The sequence below is a fragment of the Channa argus genome, chromosome 7 (genome assembly GCF_033026475.1).
Source record: "Channa argus isolate prfri chromosome 7, Channa argus male v1.0, whole genome shotgun sequence".
NCBI lineage: Eukaryota > Metazoa > Chordata > Actinopteri > Anabantiformes > Channidae > Channa > Channa argus.
In genome coordinates, this window is record NC_090203.1 from 15,661,858 (window position 1) to 15,682,039 (window position 20,182).

At 37.9% G+C, this 20,182-nt stretch overlaps 1 protein-coding gene across 3 annotated transcripts in view; it reads left to right on the forward strand.

Annotated features, from left to right (window-relative positions):
* The window catches only part of col14a1a (collagen, type XIV, alpha 1a), a 119,592-nt gene that overhangs the window by 63,261 nt on the left and 36,149 nt on the right, over positions 1-20,182 (forward strand). For all 3 annotated transcript variants that reach the window (XM_067509043.1, XM_067509042.1, XM_067509044.1), the window contains exons 26-33: positions 4,585-4,724; positions 8,307-8,430; positions 13,427-13,570; positions 14,351-14,515; positions 14,713-14,751; positions 14,891-15,029; positions 16,784-16,926; positions 17,503-17,612. In XM_067509043.1, the coding sequence (XP_067365144.1) occupies positions 4,585-4,724; positions 8,307-8,430; positions 13,427-13,570; positions 14,351-14,515; positions 14,713-14,751; positions 14,891-15,029; positions 16,784-16,926; positions 17,503-17,612 (1,004 nt within the window). The remainder of the gene's footprint in view (positions 1-4,584; positions 4,725-8,306; positions 8,431-13,426; positions 13,571-14,350; positions 14,516-14,712; positions 14,752-14,890; positions 15,030-16,783; positions 16,927-17,502; positions 17,613-20,182) is intronic.

A 20,182-nucleotide genomic window follows, 5' to 3' on the forward strand; every position in this document is an offset into this window, starting at 1 on the left:
TATTGGATTTACCCCTCCTGTACTTTCTTCTTAGTTAGTTTTGGACATTTTTTCACAGTTCATTCTGTACTGTATGAGAAGGCAAGATGAGTGTAAGTCATTTATTTGTAAATTCAGTAAGTAAAATTTTATTAATTGGTGCATTGTTTGGTAGCAGACCTTCCTACCAAAGGTTTGCCTATAATTAGACGTATAATCATGACGCTTAAGTTGTAGCTGAGTAGTAAAAGCACTGTGGGACAGGTTCTTTTGGCTGTAGGAAACCATATGTCTCTCAAGTGGGACAGAACATTTTTTCTCTGGAAGGGACATTTAAGATTCACCTGTCGGTTGAAAAGGGCCAATAGCCTGTTTGTGCCGTCCAGCATGGATTATCATGTCAGCAGCCTTTCCCTTCATCCCTAAGGAAGTGTTGGAAAAAGACCTGTCCCGTATTGGGAGTTTGGCTAGTCGATTTAAAACAGTATGTTGCAGCTGTAAAGATGCCAAATTGCAACATGTTCATGTATTTAAATGATCCTGCACAAGCTTCAGAGGGATCTTCCAACGTGAAATGTGAGAATGGGTTCTACAGTGTCTGCTCAAGTTGTGGCCGCATGAAATGTTTTGAGTGTGGAGATATTGGCTCTAAGTGCTCATACCGCCTGCACAGAGCTACAGACAGCAGTTTAGGTAGAAACAAATCCACAGTAAGGTGCGGGACATGCCTTAAATGCTTCCCTACACTCTGAAACAAACAAAAATGAAATAAGAAGTGAGCAAGATAAAGGTTTTGTATGAGAACCTTAACATTAGCAGCACTGAAAGAAAAGTTGGGGAAGAAAACAAATATAATGGGCACAGAAGAATAGTCAGGTGAGCCTGAGTCATAGTATTGAAAGGGGTGAGCTAAACAGTGAAAACATGAGAAATGAAAAAGACCAGATGTGCAATGATGATTCACTGTGGCAATTTTGTGATATTGTGTCGTATGATGACCAACATTTTTGTTAAAGGAAATGAATGTGTTCCTTGATGAGATGTTTGGCAGATAGTTTGTGGAAATAACTGAGTCCTTTCCTGATGTGGACAGAAAGATTTATTCTGTCATGACAATAAGAAAAATGGTTGGGTATAAACAGTTAAGCAAACAATTGAGGCTTTGTTTTAAAAAAAGATATTTACTAAACTTAGGAAAGAAAAAGGAGCAAAGATTCTCTAAATGCACAAACCATGGGTAAAGCACTAAGGGTGGTCTTTCATTCTTGGAACGATTTCACTGTCCTCTGTTTCTTCTGTTTTTCTCTGCTCTTCATGGAAAGTTTAAAAATAGGAACTTGTGGAGACAAAGATAAACAGACAATATTAACTGAGCTATGTGGAACAAAAACAAAGTTATGCATACTTCATACATGAGATACATAGCTCATCATGTAGAATGGGGGATGAGTTGTTATGGACAGTGTTTTCTGAGTCATGGTACCAACCTTAGTGCAAGTGTAGCTCTCACAGTGCCTTCTCATAATGACTTAGCATGTGAAGTTAAGTAAGGGCCCTCAAATATTGCTGCAGTAGCAAAGATCAGAAATGCACCATTTATCTTCAGAACTGTGTATATTCATATATCTGGTACAAATTATTTTGAGCTATTTTTCAAAAAGACAAGTTTGACAACAGCTCAGTGACAGTAGTGGTTGGAGACTGGAAAGCACTGCATGTTTTTTGGATGACAGAAATGCAGAAGAGCCACATCCACATCAGCCTCCAGTCTGTCTAGTGTAGTTACAGAGAATGACTTAACAGATGTTTGGAGGTGAATTAATCCAGCTGTTAGACAATACACATGAGTGAGAGTTACTAAGGGCAGTGACAAATCAGGCAGGCTAGATTAGATTTATAAAAATCAGACATACAACAGATAGATATCACCTATTAATAATAGTAGACATTTCTTCACTTGTAAAGTCCCACTGTTGTCAACGATACAAAACACACAGCAGCCATGGAGAACTACTGCAGAGAATTAGAGAAATAAGGGTAAGGATATTAGAAGATTAAATTAAGGTAAAAACAGAATTATGGAGAATAGAAGGAAAATTTTAGGTAGTCCACTGCCTCCTTTCCTGAGACATGTCCTTTCTAAAGAGTTCTACAAGTGTTTCTGGACTCAACTTGGAAAGTACATGTTTTACGTATTCATACATTGTTCTAAATTTTGGAGATTACCAGTTGGTTGCACATGCGCAGTCCTAAAACCTTAGACCAAAACAGCCAATCCAACAATGTTGCCAATCCAACAAATGTTAGGATTTGTGGGACTTTCTCTCATGACCAGGATAAAGCATTTTACAGGGTTGATCATATATGCTTATTTAACACCCTCGCCGTTGTTTTTTTGGAAAATGATTTATTTCATTGATAATATGAACAGCTAAAAAAATCAAATTTCCCAACCTCCGCATTTGTGAATTTGAAACTATGTCAACAAGTGTGTCCGTTTTTGTGTCCCCTGGAATAATTGTAGACAACTGTCATAGCAATGTTTCCAGGGGCCACTAAAACCCAAAAGAGATTTAAATTTGTCGAAATATTTTTAGTTGCTCTGGGAGACATTTCTGTTATGTTGGGGCTTTTTGCAGCATGTTTCTTAATGCTACGTTTTTTTAAACTTTGCGTGTGTTTTGTCTATTTGCATGTGTTTTCTCAATTTGCAGTGCTGTGAGATCTCAGGGCAACCCTAGATGTCCCAGGTCTGTAATGCTGTATACATTGGTCATTAGGCTTCTCCTAAAAAATTCAGGCAGGGTCCCACGGGGTTAGACTTTTCAGAAAACAGCTCAAATTCTGTTAGCTTGTCAGCATATGCTGTTGATTTACAGTTTTCATAACTGGACAAAATGACATTCAGCTTCTTGAACATATATTGAGTGCCTGCAGCAGAGTCAAACTCATTTGCAAAAGAGGTTGACTGTAATGGTTTCTAAAGACCCATGGCTTTTGAAGGAGTACTATACATTATCGTAAAACAAAAAGCTGATTTGTAGACTGTGCAGTGTTTTGTAGCCCTGCCACAGCAACACTACTGCTACGCACAAGATCCTAAAGAGAAGACACACAGGCACTATTGTGGACGATGAACCGGAAAACAAAAGTGTCTATTTATGTTTCTTTAAAGATGAATTCATGAGATAGCTTTTTAATATCTTTTGTTTTTGTAGCTGGCTAATGAACTCCATCTGCCAACTTTTATTTTGTGCTGCATTATCTAATGCAGTTTGTTATCACAATGAAATGAACTTGTTCAAAATGTTCAATTAGATTTTCTTTTCGGAAACAAATTTGTTTAGATTAATTACCTGGGGAACTACTACTGGGATGGATTTCACTGGTTCAGATCTGTTGTCTTGTATTTAGCTGTTTCATAGAATGCCATAAAATAGCCAGGATCTGATTAACCCTCAGGGTTGTATTTGCAGACTGTGTAGCAGCTAACACAAGCTACAGATCTGGAGTAAAACTGCATGTGTGCCCCTCCATAGTGTAAGAACCATGGCCTGTAAGCACATGTTTCTCCTGGAGCTAGTTGGCATGGACACCGGACAAACCTCCTGTTTATACCAGTGTGTCCTCCATTCATGGAGCACTGGTCTTAGCTGCATGATGATAAGGGGGAAGCAGCTCTTTTCCATAATTCACTCATACAGTGTAGAATGTTTTAACTGCTCTCACAACAACTGGGCTGGTGAAACTGGCAGGTTATAAGAGGAGATAGAGGAAGGTTTTGTAGTTGAACACCAGAACTACTGTGTGTGTGTTTCTGTGTGTGTGTGTGAGTGTGTGTGTGTGTGTGTGTGTATGTGTGTGTGTGTGTGTGTGTGTGTGTGTGTGTGTGTGTGTGTGTGTGTGTGTGTGTGTGTGTGTGTGTGTGTGTGTGTCTGTGTGCAACTATATTGTAAGTGAAAAATTGGACCATTAAAGGACAGGTTTAACAGGACAGGTTCCTCTCCTCTGCTTTACAATTAATGTTTTTCCCAAGAATTTATGGAGGCCGACTTGCTCATTAATAGGGTATGGAATTTAGTGAAGAACTGCAGTTTGAAAATATGTTAAAACCACAAATCAACGTTACAGCAACAAAAATAAGTCTACAGGGAGTCATCTAGAAACCTGAGAAGGATAAAATGAGAAAAGGAGTAAGAAAAATCACTACTGGAGAAGCAATATGAATAAGCAGCTTACAGAGGGAGTTTGAAAATATGACAACACACTGAAAATATAACATTTCTGTTGTCAGAAAAATCTGTTTGCAGGTTTAGTTGGAGAGTGTGTACTATACCTTTAATCTTATAAACTCTGCAGTGCGAGCATGCAGATTAATCTGAAGATCCGGTCTTTGCATATTTACACTGTTCCACATGATGCACTGTATAGCTGCAGTGCTTCAAATTATGCATATATTATGCAGCCGATTAACATTCAGCTTATGCTTTGTCCTCCACTGACCTTCATTCTGTATGAAATTACTTTCTAAATGCTCTACACAGTGATGTGCTGACTGAATCTACAGTACTTTGTGTTTTGGCTGTCCTCTGTTTGTCTCTCTAGTGTGTAAGGAGGCCAAGGCTGACCTGGCATTCCTGGTCGACGGCTCATGGTCCATCGGAGATGACAACTTCATGAAGATTACACGTTTCCTATATAGCACCATGGGTTCACTGGATTTGATTGGACCAGATGGCACCCAGGTTAGTCATGTCACCACACCTATATCATTTAGAGAAAATAGCTCATGGAAAGAACTCAAGATTCAAACTCCAATGAAAAAGCCTGGAAACACTGCCTTTTGTGGAACTGGTAGTACCAGCTAGATATAGTTGGGCTTATCTTCATGTACCCTGGCTCCTCCGGTCATATCTCAAAGTACGCTTGAGCAAGACGCTGAACTCCAACTTAGTTTCTCATGGTGAGTGTCGAGCAGCTTCAGCTCGCCCTTCGGTGTCTTAGTGTGTGTGTGATTGTGAGTGCGAACGGGTGACAGAGAAGCAGTGTAAAGCGCTTTGAGTACTAAAGGGCTATATAAGTGCAGACCATTTACAGTTTATATTGTTGGCCAATAGAAGGAACACGCTGTGTTGCCCATGAACCTGGCCAACACACTGTGGGGCAGGCAGAGTTTGGAGACTATGGCAGAGGTGCCCTGAGATGCTAAAGACTTTGTATGTTGTTGGACTGTCTTTAAGGCAGAGTTCCAGTTATCGTGATAATTATTATTGAATTTCAATATGTTGTGATATTGACAATAAAGCTGTATAATGACATGTTCACATACTGTAACATGGGCATCTAACACATATTGGTGTATGGATGGTTAAATAAATTAACTTGGACTTGGACCTTGCTTTTCCCATATTCTTGGAAAGTGAATTAAACATGTTAAAAAGTGTAGGTTGAATCAGGTTGCACTGAATCCTCCTGTCATCATCTGGCCCTTTAGCTTCACGTCCTGTCTTGAACTTTTATTTTGTAGCCCTTTCCCCACTTCCTTTTCCCAGTTTATTACACCAGTTTACTACTCATCACCGACCATTATTGTTTACACCTGTTCCCCTGCCCATTTAGAATCAGCTGTCCCCCTCAGTTCCCTGCCAGATCCTTGTCTTTACTCCTGTGTGGAACTCTCTGCTTTCTGCTTTGCCTGAACTGTGTTATTTGGAATCCTGACTCTTGCTATTTGGACTGTTGTCTGTTTTTGGTCTGAGGTTTGGACTGTTTCTCATTCTCTTCCCTGTTCATTTTTGAGTGTTAATTTTGGTTTATTGGTATCTCTGAGTCTTAGTTTTTTTTTGTTTTTTTTTCTAGCTCCTGAGGTTGTATGTTCAAGTTCCATATTTTCCCTACCCCAGGGTTGTGGTTAGGGTCAAGTACGAATACTCTTATTCGTTAATAAAGGTTATTTTCTTGTTGCACTTGGCTCTACCCTTGATACACAATCTGTGCGACTCCCTAGAGTGCTGCTATTACTTTGACTGCTATTGGTTATTGTATCTGTTATTTTTTTTTAAATATCAGTGTTTAGTGATAAATTACTGTGCATCCCCATGTGTACAATATCTTAAGTTCACCAACAGAAATATAAATGTTTTTAATACTTGTTCATTTTCACTTTAATTTTCTTTGTTCTAACATTTTAATTTGAAATGACGCAATGAAGGAAAATCCAACGTAAACCAAACGTTAGAGATTTAGCCAAAAGTAGCCACATAGACAACCATAATATGAGGAAATAGTTTTGTGAGACAAAACATCCGGAAAGAAGCTTAAAAAATAAAATAAAAAAATTAAAAGCAACCCAGAGAGGTTTGCACTTCACCCCACCCTGTGCCTTCAATCTTTTATATCATTTCAGTCCAGCTACTCAGCAAAAGAAAAAGAGTAATTGTTTTAATTTGATTCCAAATCTCTCTAAAACTAGACTTTCATTCAGTAGATAATGGAATAACTGAGACAGGATGCAATAGATCTATAATGAAAGAAAGGCGAGTGATTAAATATCATTGGTAACTCTCAAGATTTGCAGCTCACTTTTTGTAAGATATTCCTTCATTGATTTTTTTCACTCCCATTGTTACATTTCAGAAATGGGGAGAAGGGACAACATTTACCCAAATAATGAATCTTGAATAGCTAGTTTGCTGAATATGTCCTTTTGACCCGTGTGCTTTTGGCTAATTTATTGTTTGAGGAAGGCTGCTGCTGTTGGCATTAATTGATCTTGGAAGTCTGCTTTGGAACTGAATTTCACCAAATTTACTTGGTCTGTCCCCTGAGAAATCAGCAGGACCACAGCATTTTATCTGTATAAAAGTTAGGGGAAAAGTGGGAAGGAACTTTAAACCCTCAGTGAGTCAGTGTTTACTGTCTGGAAGGACTTTTTTTTTGTCACTGAGAATTTTTCATGCAATATTCTCTAACCCCAAACGTTTGCTTCCACTGTGTTTTGTGCCAGACATCATCAATATTCTGGCATTTTCTGGTCTTGAATAAATAAGTCTAGATGCATTAAAAGTTGGTATAATTTGGAAAGTCTGACTAATTCACTATCAACTTGACTCTTTGAATAAAGTCCACAAGCTTTAATGTGATTTACATTACTACCAAAAAATGTACCATCTCTACTGCCTCACAGTGTTCGCAGTGTATCACGTTCATCACTTTCATCAACAGTAATGCTTGGCTCTAATTTGCAGCTGTATTCTCAGTTGTCATTGTGAACTATTTTCTTTGTACTTCTTCCTGCATGCCCTGCAGCATGTCAGCAGAGCTCAGCAAGTTCATTTGTCACACTGTGGAGGTGCTTGCTAAACCCTTTTCTTTCATTTGTGTAATGTCTGCCGTTAAGGTGTTTGCTACCCTCACTGTACCCCAAACCCACTAGCACTAGGCTACTAAGAACAAGACATGGCTGTAATGTGAGAAAGTTGGCTGCACAGTAAAGAGAGCGTTAGTTGGTGTAGTGTAGGCCAACCTGAGCCAACAACAACACCAATTGCTGTCTGGGAGTAATGATAGCTATTTGCCCCTTTTAGAATGAGGTAATTAGACTTATTATACTCTGATTTTGGAGTTTGGATATTTAGTTTATCTCCACCCAGAGACTCACATAAAATAAGTTTGCAATAAAATCTTAAATGTTTACATCATGTGCTCATTGTGGCAAAATGTCACCAGGTTAAAAAGGTGTAACCTATTGTTGCTTTCATGCACAGTGTTAAACCTTGATGTTATTGTGTAAAATGTCTCATTTAGGCCCACTGTGTGGTATGTACAGTTCAACTTACCCGTACAGTATGTGCAGTACTCACTTTGTGATGCTATTATGCACACACATTTAGTACAATTACAGTGTTTCCTCAGTGTACAAAGGCAACATCTGTTTGATTCAGTGTTTTGCTTTTCAAAAATAAAAGCAGAAATTGAATGTCATAATGAGCTAATTATTTTATTTTTTGGGGGGGGGGCAAGACAAGTGCTGCCATTTGGGTTCATAACACCCAGATAATGCCACATGAGCAGTAGGAATAATTTGGCCTCATGCATTTGCCTTGGACGAAGTAAAACTGAGCACACAAATAGAGAACACATTGTAATGGTATTGTGACCGGTATGAGTGTTGGCACATGTGACAGAATTAGAATTTTTGGGTAAACCATCTAAAGAGCACTGTACCAAAATGTTTCAGTCTAGTATAAGATTTTAACTTTAAAAAAATACATTATTTGATGTGTTTTGAACTTATTTCACTTATATGTCTCTCTGTCTCTCTCCAGGTGGCCATTGCTCAATTCAGTGATGATGCTCGGACAGAGTTCCTGCTGAGTTCCCATAGCAACAAGGAGACACTACTGGAAGCTATTCAGAGAATCAGATACAAGGGAGGAAACACCAAGACAGGTCAGAACAGTGTATTGGCAAGATAAATGTAATATTGGGTTACGCAGCAAATTCAGGGAGGTTTTTATTTATCACTTTTATAACTCAGTCTGAATTTACCTGAATTTGCCTGTTGACACAAGTGTTTCACCACAGGTTCCATTAGTAGCTGCTGTAGTGCTATTCCTCCTACTGTGCAATCGTCTTGAGCTGAAGACTTTATGTGGAATTTGTCAATATTACCAATTTTCAGGTTGTAAACTTTCAGTTTAGATTTAGCTTTTTAGCTAAACAATCTCATTGCATGATCTTATTGTAGCTGAAATGTTGATTTTATCCATTTGTAAATTTTAACATCCACGTTATCATGGCAAATATTCAAAGTGCATTAATTGTGCAAGGTCCTGTGATACACCAAAAATCCCAGAACCACTACTAATGAAGCTTGGAGTGAGATTGTTCTGTCAATTGCACTTATCAAGATTAAACTTTTAATCTCAGTTTAGTAGCACCAATCTTGATAAATAAACATGAAGAAAAGCATGTTGTAAAATTTGAAAAATCCCTATGAAATGTTTCCTCTGTTTTTGCACCCTTGTTGAAACTATGATTCATTACACAAAGAAGATCATTTAATTCAAGGTCAGGCTACACACAGTAACAGCACATTGTGCTGGTACGCACAGTCGAGGGTAGATATCAGGAGCCTTGATGCATTAATGTGACTCCTTTCTTAATTCTTTTCACTCTTTTATATCAACTCCCTCAATTTGTTGCACCTTATTTTCTTTATTTTCCCTTTCTTCTCCTTTCGTAATGTTTTTTCTTTCATCATTTCTACCTATTTTTTTAATCCTGTATTTTGTCTGTTTTTACCCTCTTATTTTGCAATACTCTCCATTAGTTATTCCTTCCCAGGTTTTTATTGTGTCCTTTCTTCTGTCTGTTGTCACTATATTACTGACTCGGCTACATCCACTGTACATTCTTTTGGTTTACCAGGTGGTATCGGGTGGGGTTTTAGCTGATAGGGATATAATTGTGTCTGTATGTGGGGGGTCTACAACACAACCCCCATAAAATTTCATCATCCACACACAAACAAAGAGAGGAGGCAGCTCACTCTCACAAGGTTAGGTTTATGCTCACAGACTCAAAATTCTTCTGTCTTTGTACTCCCCCACCCCACCCCCCACTCTCAATCATCATCTCTTTGTCTCTCACCCACACATGCTCATACATGCAAGAATTAATCTTCTTCAGGAGTGCAGACATAATGCCTATTCTTAAGGCTTTCCTTATTCCACAGAAATCCACACAGCACATATTTTTAGATAATGTACACAGTTTTAACAATGCAGGCAAAACTCATTGAGACGTGTACTTCTGGAGACTTTTCCCAAACCTCCTTAATTACATCTTACTCCACTGGTCCACTGAGAGGTATCCTGCTAGTGTCCCTGGCTCTAAACGTTAAACTAGCCCTTTTTAAACCCGAGATTCTTTGCAGAGACCCCATTAAAGCCCAACTCTGGGTCTAACCCCCTAAACTTCTCTAATAAAAGACATAGGTTTGTGCTTTTTTAACCCTTAGCACATGGCAGATATATCTCCCCAGAAGTTGAAAAGTGCCCACAACTATGGCATGCCTTTTAAAGTTTTAGCTGTGAATGGCCAGCTTGCTTTATATTCTCCTTCATATAAACAAAAGGTTCAGGAACATTTTAAATATGTGTTTTCAAATCTAACCACAACTACCCAGGATTTTCACAGTAAAGTTAGAAAGCTTGTTTTAGTTTCAAATAGATTTTCTAGTTTGAAATTGTGTAAAATCTTATTATATTCATTTACACAGCTTTAAACTGCTACTACTGAAGTGCTCAATGGCCCTGCAGCAGTTCCTTTAAGAGGAGGGAGAACTACTTATCCACCTTTTAAGATAGTATGTAAATATTGCTGCCTTCTTTAAGACTGAATTGTCAGTTTTTTCCACCCATCTCTACCCTCTCATACAAACCTTAGGGAAAAGCATGTTGAGAATTCAGGGTGTTGAAGCTCATATTCTGGGGTTTGGCTTTTCACTATGCATTTATTCATTAAGGCATTAGTGAGCCTCTGACTGACTTGGTGAATGATTGATTTAATGTAGCTGCTGCCTTAATAGACTTTATCCCTGTTCTGTATATGTATGAGTTTGTGTGTGTGTGTGTGTTGAGAGTGTGTGTTGAGATTGATTTTCATGCTTTACATGAGTAACTCTGCTAATCCCTGACACTGTTCGACTTTACAGTACATACAGTTAGGGGAATTGAGTTTTAGTATCCGCTTGTGGGGGAAATGTTAAAGTTCATCTGGATGAGCGTGTGCGTGTGTGCATGTAAGTAAGATGTGTCTTCTGTGATTTCAGACAGATTGACTTCTTCCTGCTTTGCCTGTGCAGTTGTGTGCAAAGCTCACTTTATTTTTAAGGTCTTATCAGTTAAGGAATTCAGGAATGAATATATGAATGGCCATAAATGAGTTTCACTGTAAAGTCAATGAAACATATTTTTATTCTATTCTGTATATTTTGAATAATGCTTTTTGATTACAATTTTGAAAGATTTTAAAGCTCACTCGATTCATAACCTGGACAGCACATTACAACCTTGTTCTACAGATTTCACATGCAACAGGGAGAAATAGTTTCCTACTTTATATTGCACAAGCTATCATATTTCATTTAGCTGTTTTATTTTCTCTTCGATGACATAGACAAAGCTGTTAAACTGTTGCTGGAGAGGAGGCCAGATCCAGACTTTCATAGATTACTCCTCACAAAATGATGGATTGATGGATGGGGTTTTAAATCCAAGCCCTGCTGATATTTTGGTTTTTGTCTTTTCCCACCCTCTTCTCATACCTTCTCTCATCTTCACCACCTGACCCCTCCCTTTGCCCCCTCTGATTCCCACTCCCTCCTTACTTCACCACCCAACCAGCACATCTTCCTCTGCTCTGTCCTGTGTCTCACTTCATGCCCGGCTAGCTGCTGTAATTCCAGTCTTGCCAAGCATGATCATAGGACACTGTAGAAACAAATGCATCACTGGGAGATATCTGACAACACAAGACTTTGCAGGCCAAGCACTCTGTCATTTGTCATTGCTGACAGCTCCACGGAGAAAAAAGCACTTTTGGAGTGAGAGTAAAAGACAAAGGAAGTTATAGGGATTAATGGTAGTGATTGTCCATTTAATCATCAAAAGGTCAGGTGGAGATATGTAGATAAGCCATATAAACTATAAATGTGAATCATGATAGACAGTATGCAAATACTGGCATTAAATAAAAATGACCTATCTGTATGTGATGAGGATTAGAGGGTTGTGTTTGTGCACAAAAATGACGATTTGCACTGTGCAGTGTGTAGTGTAGGTTGATTAAAGCCACAAGGGAAACGCTGCTATCAGATGTTCTTGCCATTTTTTGTAACCATATCTTACAATAACAATATTGATCATTTTAAATGTTTTCAGTGGGCATTTTTCTACTTTTTCTCACTTTTAAAACAGAGCTGAGAAATTTATTTATCATTAACCTTTTATGTTAAGTTGATTACACCTCACTAATACACTTTCTGCTGTTAATTTGACAAATTGTTTGAGGACCTTGAAGCACATTGATGCACAGTTAAATTAACTGACAAATGTGTAATGGCAACATATTCTATACTTTTTATGTGCAGTTTGTGAAACCTTCAAATCTGTCTAGATAGATTTTATTGAATGATTAAGGTAAATGACCTGCAGTACTTTAACCTTTTAACAGACTTGATTAAGCCATTAGTTTGTAATATCTCTCTTGAGTTTACACCTCAGTGAAATACACTGGACATTGTTTAATGACAAAGTTTAAATGTCAGAGGGTATTTTGCGTAAATGTAATTTTAGAAACTTTTAGGTCACACATGTATGTAATAATAATGTTTTAAATAAAGTGTATTAATGTAAATTGTAGAATGAAGAACACTTTTTTTAAAATTAGAAAGTGCATTAAAAATATTGCAACGGTCACTCACCTCCCAACCTCTGTCACAGGTGGGGATGATTATTTATTTATTTTTTAATTCTTAAAAACACATCTTTGCCTCCAATATGTTTGGTCAACGATTTGTCAGCATTCTACCTCTCTTGAGGAAAGATGTACACACAGGACTTGATTAACAGCCACAAATATTTCCCTGATCAAAAACGTTGCACCGTTGAACAAGTTCAACCCCGTGTGAGAAGATGGTACAAAAAACAACTAATGTGAAGAATGTATACATACTACAATGAGAACCATATAAATAGTTTTTAATTTTTTGCTCTATATGCCATGTATAAAAGTTTTCATTGTCACTGCTGACAATGTTTGTAATAATGCTGTGCAATTTCCTGTTTCATTTTTTTAAAGTTATTCCCTCCAAGGCACTGGTTATGCATTCATTTTACTGAAACATGAAAATAATCTTCGAGAGACTTGAGAATGTTTGAACTAGATAATGACAGTTAACATCTTGGTGGTATTCATTTTTCTCAGGTTTTATCGTTCAGTCAGACACTCCTAAATGAAGGAATTTACTGTTCGGATAGCAAATGGTTATACAGTTAGGTGTGGCTCTGCAGTTTGAGTGAACTCCTAAAGAATCTGAGCAACAAAGAGTATTCTGCTGAGAGAGCTAATCCCCCTGTAAAAAGCATAGAGATTGAATCTTGGTTAATTTAACAATGCGTAGTGCCCCATAAGTGGGAGGCTGTGGCAGGAGCTGTAATGCATGAGAGGGTTAAACGTCTGTGCTGCACATAAATCTGATTGAACATTATTAGTCACACAGCCAATAAAGAGCCTGTGATGTGCAGCAATCAGCCACAACATTAAAGCAACCTGGTGGTTTGAAAACGTACGTACTGCAAAGGAGACGAAGCACAATAGTATAAGGGCTAAACTCATAAGCGAACTGTACCAAATGATACAGTCTGTGTTTTCTCTTCAGGTCGTGCCATCAAACATGTAAAGGAGTCTATTTTCACCCCAGAGGCTGGAGCTAGAAGGGGCATTCCAAAGGTCTTGGTTGTTTTGACTGATGGACGTTCACAAGATGACGTCAACAAAGTGTCCAAAGAGATGCAAATGGAAGGTGGGAATTTTAGACCCCAGACTGAGAAATACAGTTATTTATTATTTGTTTCAATTCAGGAAAATTCCACCAATGGTAAATTGTGTGGACTTGTATAGCGCTTTTCTACCTTATTAGTATCTGGAGCATGTTACACTGGTTCTCATTTACCCATTCACACTTACAATAACAAAAACACTCACACAGCAATAGTGGAGCTACTATGCAGCTGGCCTGCACTTATCAGTTTTAAGCTGGAGTTGGGTGTCTTGCTCAAGGACACTTCCACATGTGACATGAGGAGCCAGGAGTCAAACCAACAACTTCCCTACCTCCTGAGCCACAGTCATCCCTTAAACCAATTGTGACTGTCTGACAGTTTGTGCATAGATAATGTAACAATAACGTCATGGTTTGTTAAATCTCCATCACATTTGAACATTGTAAACAACTTTTTAGCCATAGACAACATTACGTGTGCAGGTAACCCATTAGAACTACTGTAGCAGTCTAAGTGGGTATAGCCCACTGTACCTCATGAGATGGCGATCCCGTCCCCCAGCAGTTAACACAATGTGATGTAACTTTCTATCTTCTTAATTGGTGTACTACAGGAAGGATGTAAGTCAAATCCCTATTTCAACTCCCTGTTCTTCAATGATCTGTATTTCAAATTGTACCATTATAAGATATCCCGTTGTTCAGCCACTGCTTTGAAACCCATAACTCTACCACATTTAGCTAATCAAATCTTTCCATTTACTTTTAAACTTGTAATGAAACCGCTTCTTCCATTCTCAGGCTATATCATCTTTGCCATCGGTTTTGCGGATGCAGACTACGGAGAGCTGGTGAATATCGCCAGTAAGCCCAGCGAAAGACATGTCTTTTTTGTGGACGATTTGGATGCAGTGAAGAAAATTGAGGAACAGCTCATTACTTTTGTCTGCGAAGCTGCAACTGCCAGTGCGTAACTCTACATTTATGTTTAAAACAAATAGAGTAAGAGACCAGGAAGAAAAGATGGATGTAGTAAAGTGGGCAGAGAGGCAATGGATAGTGTAGAGACATAGAGAAAGACTGGAGCAAAGGTGAAATGAAGGGACATTTATTTGATGCTTGTGAATTCATGCAAGAATTAATAGGCTCTTTTTGTGTTTCAGCTTGTCCCTCTGTTTTGATGAGCGGTAATACAATGGCAGGTGGGTTTACAATACGAACTAACAAAATATACAGTGTACACCATAGTCCGTAAAACTTATGGATAGAAACCTAATGATCACCATGGCAGTATTCATTGTGAAGATGACGAAGGTAACAATGATGGTTTGTTTCTTGCAGGTTTTCGTATGATGGAGATGTTTGGCCTGGTAGAGAAGGAGTACAGCAGCATACAAGGAGTTTCCCTGGAGCCAGGTTCATTCAACAGCTTCCCCTGCTACAGGCTGCACCGTGACGCCCTGGTGTCACAGCCCACTAAGTGAGTTACTTATAGAGCAAGGAAGAGAACTGTAAAAACATCCTTAGCAGTAGCTAAAAATCCTTTCCATACTCTGTTCTCGGGAGCTTTTAAAAATCTTGTCATGTTGACAATTAAATTATGCATCACCGTCATCATCTGCCTATTTAACATTACGAAGCAAACTAAATATTTGAAATAAAAACACATCACAACAAACTGATGTCGAATAAACATTTTTTTATTGGTTTTCACGAAAAAACGAACATTATCATCTTTGTAAAGAAATAATTTATACCAGTGATGTGATCAAATCACTGTTCACCTGCAAACATCAATTCAGATCAACCCATGTTTTGCAATCAGCACAGCAAATAAGTGAAAGCAGACAGAAATGGAGATGACAGTTTGTTCAGTGACAGATTGTCACTGACATCAAAATCTGCAAGACCTGACAACAAATTACAAATACACAAGGTTATAAATATGATGATTGAGTGCCACAAATCAGTCCCACATAGCAATATTAATAAAGTAGTCACAATCGTAACCAGAAATATGAAATATTTTTATGCTGCCAAGCCCTCCTCACCACTAGTTCAATCTGACTTATCTTCAGCCTACTCTATTTATCCTACAGTGTTTGTTTGGTAGGTGTCTCTCCCTTCCTTTTTTCGGACATGAGGGGTTGTCGCTGTAAGTGGTCAGCAGGGTGCAGATACTGGAAGACTCTGAATTATCATCCAGAACAACAGACATTCAATCAAGTAAAAATTAATTGATTCTGTGATAGCAAACTACAGTACAATATACAGTATCTACCATGAAAGCCAACAAATACAAGATTATCATTTTCTTTGAATTATTTTCTAACACATGAGAGTTGAAGTCCCACTCCTAACATCTGGGCTGTGTATCAGTACTCACTCCACTCTTAACAAGTAGTTATCTGACACATTCCACTGATATAAAAACAAAATATATTTTTGCAGTTCAACACGCAGTTTCCACCGATCCATGTTTTTCTCATTTCCTTAATATACAAAGGTATTAACATTAACTGCACATCACCAGGAAAAATTTAATACAGACTCCTTCTGCCGGCTCTTTTTAGAGTAATTAAAACAAACAGTAACTTGGCTTGTTCAGGTGAACCAGAGCAACAGAAAAATCGAATCAAAATTTATAGCTCAAGTCCCATATCACACATTTTTCTCAGTGTGCATTACAGTCCGCACAGCTGCGACCTCCTTTGTCCTTATACTCAAATCACATATGAGTAAATTTGCCATAAAAAGCCTTTAACATGGAAAAATGGAAGCGACCTCAGGAAGAGCAACAAAACGTGAGATCCCTTTTATCAAGACAGACAGACGTGTAGGAATAAACTTTTCTTAATTTGTACAAGCAGACAAAAACTATAAATATAAGCATACTGCATTACCATTTTCTCAGTTTATGTTGTCAAACACTCTTAAATGTAGTTTCCTTTTCGGGCTTGTTCTGTTTGTGAAAAGTGACACTCACAAGCATTCTGAAAAGCTGAAGTTGAGATGATTTGTAACTGAACTGCTCAGAGGCAGCTGCACAAAAGAGCTAAGCTCTGTGATCAAAAAGGAACCGGCACTGAAAGACGGTCTAAGGCAGCCAAAAGCGTTCTAAAAGCTGAGACGCTGCACTGTGAAAAGGAGTAGTAGATACACACGTTTAGGTCAACAAAAAGCTCACTGTGTGTGTTTGTGTGTGTGTGTGCCTGTTCTTTCATGCATCTTCAGGTATCTTCACCCTGAAGGTTTACCAGCTGACTACACCATTTCTATGATGCTTCGCCTTCTTCCCGAGACCCCCCAAGAGCCCTTTGCATTGTGGGAAATCCTTAACAAAGACAACGAGCCATTGGTGGGACTAATCCTGGATAGTGAGTTTGAATCTTTTGGTTTTCTGTTTTTTAATTTTTCACTGTCTCACCTGCATCATTACACATCGCAGTATGACAAGTACAAACTCAAACAGCAGATGCATTCTACTGCTGCTAAATTCCCAGTGTATCCAAATAAACCATGACAGTTCATAATGGAGCAGAATGTAGATGTGAAATTGGAGCGAAATCACAAATTACATCGTGAGTACCACTAGGATGTTTGTCTATATAAAGTCATTTTACCTTGTCTTCTCAATTCAAATTAAGATTCTGAAGACACCTCAGCTGTTTGTGCAAGGTCTCACTAATTCCCACTCTCTATATGGAACAAGAACAGAGGTTTGCTTAAAGCATTTTAATAAAAAAGATTGAAAACTGACAAAGTATTCACAATGCTTACTTGAAAAATAATCATAAAACAACATAAACACCACCAGGAGTTTTGGAAATCAACAGGGATCGTCTACTCTAAACTAGTTAACCAGTTAGGGGTCACGGACCCAGAGACAACAAAACGGTGTACAAGGCAAGTTTTTGCCTGATGTGACATTTTTATCCTCTGTCCTCCTACAGACTCTGGAAAAACCTTGACATTCTTCTATTACGACTACAAAGGGGACTTCCAGACGGTTACCTTCGAGGGACGTGAAATAAAAAAAATTTTCCATGGCAGCTTTCACAAGGTTAGTCTTTATTATTTGTGCTGATTGAAATTTAAATAATAAAACTGCTTCACCGCTGGGGGAAAAAAAGTAAACATTAGTTGGTTACAGTTTAATGCTAATGTGTTGCTTGTTAAAATTGCAGGCTGGAGGTTTTGAGCTGTTGGTCAGAAAAGTTCAGTAGTTTTAAAGCCAAAAAATGTGGTGCAGTTTATGTATGTTCTGTGCAGTAGAATTAAAACCTCTTCAACACTAATCATTCAGTTTTTTGCAGAGTAAGGTTTACAACAGACTTTCATTGCACATTTGAAGTTTTCTGATACAGTAAACACTGTAAAGATATGCTGCACTGAAAGTTTGTAGACCAGAAGGGGACAAAGGGAGAAGGGACAAAACATGCAAAAGATGTACTTTGTTTTGATGTTTTTGAATTCTTGCATTCTGTGGGGTAGATTTGCAGTGGCTCTTTGCCTGGAACATCTCTCCTGAACTGTCAACACTGCTAGTGTGTGTGTTTAGGTTATGATAGCCCTGTTCCCTTATGTCTCTTTCCCACTCTCCACTGTTCTCACTATATTCATTTTATTTTATTTTTTTAAGTAGCGGAGTGTACAGAATAAGATTGAAACTGCAAATGACATCACCCTTTTAGATCCATCTCTGGTCTCTCAAAATAAAGGTACAATGGGGCTTTTGGCACACAGAATGATTAGGGGATTTGATGATCAATAGATTACTTAATCTTACTAGCCTTTTTGTCAAACATTTAACTAATGACATGATGTAATAACAAAAATTCAGTACCAACAGTAAAAACAGTTTTTTTTTAACGTATATTTGCCAAAATATGTCAGAAAACCGCTCGTCCCTTAAAAACAAAATATGAAACTCCTAAGCAAACTCATACATGAATGCATACTGTACATACAATGCACTGATGAGGCCTGTATCTGGAACAAAGGTGGGTTTAAAAAGTACGAAAATACTGTAACTGTGAGCAGTGGTCAAAAGTCCCTCCAAGGGTGGTGTTCCCATGAAAAAGTTTGCCATAGGGCTAGAAATATCAAAGGATTAATCAACAGCCTCTAAAATAACAAAATCAATAAACATTGAAAGGGAAATGGTTCATTTAGCCAATATGGACAATATTAGACAAAATTTGTCTTTGAAATTCTGCAAGGTCTCCACCACTTCTCAGCTGACACCTTTTCCAGGTCCAGAATAAAGGTGGACAGTTATTTGCTTTCATTGTGTGCCTTGTTTTCTTTCTGATTGCAATTTTATGCTGAGAGATACAGCAGTTGTCTTTTCCATCCATTCATTATCTGTGTCCACTTATCCAGTTCAGGGTCGAAATTGTCATTGGGTGACAGGCGGCATACAACTTTGAACATGTCACCATTCTATCTCGGCACAGAGAGACATACACAGGTGGACAACGATTCATGCTCACATTCCCAAATACAGACATTTTAGTGTCACCAGTTAACATAACACATGTCTTTCAACAAAACCCACACAAGCACAGGAAGAATATGTAAATACCATACAGAAAGGCGACAACAAGCAGGTGGATTCTAACTAGGGACCGTGTAGCTGTGAAGGGTCAGCTCTAACCACCCCACCACCGTGCTGCCTCGCTTTCTTTTTTACTAAACCAGTATACTGTAAATTCTTGAAAGCGAGCAGTATAACATAAACACTGTGTTGGTGGATCAAATGTTTTTTTACATTTTGACCACACCTGAAGCTGTCTTTGAGCAACAGCCAAGCTAGCTGAAAATAATACAAAATAATGATATAATGTTATATCAAAATATTTGTTTCTATGTCATTTTAACCATATTTACTGTCACTGGTAAGTTCAGTGATTTTTATTATTTCTATTCACCAGTGACCTCACATTGGACCACCAGAGACAATCTTACTTTGTCCTCCCTACTGATTCTCTGTCAAAGACATTTTCTATTCCCCTTAATCACTGGGTGTCTATCCAAATATTTTTCTATGTAAATTATGTTGTATCAAATTAGTCTGATGGAATGAAAATAGCAAAATTTAATGATATTCACTCATTGAAAGACAATTTTCTTCCCACTTGAGATGAGAAAGTGTTTTGTGAAAAAAGAAATTATGGAATAAATAGTGATGCAGATGCCTCTACTGAATAAATAATGATATTGGTTTGGCCTCAACAGGCCCAATGAATGACAAATTCACATTGCAAAACATTTTAGCATGATACATCAACATTAGCTGACATAAAAACCTGAAACAACTTAATATATAATCAGTTCTTTTGTCTACACAGACATGCTTTCTGAAATAGCAACATTGTTTTGAAAAATATATTTACTAAAAAGACTGATGGAAACAGACATTTGCATGTATTGTCTTGCTTTTTATTTTAAAAAGTCAAACTGATGAAAACAGAGTGGAGTGGATGATGGAGGCAAAGTTTTTCTAGACGTTTTTTTTTTTTTTTTTTTTTGCTGGGATACTCTGTGAAGTTCTGCTGAAAACAAACCAAGCACAGCCCACCAACTCTCTGTCTTTCTTTATCTCAGTTCTCAAAATGTCAGGGAGAAGCT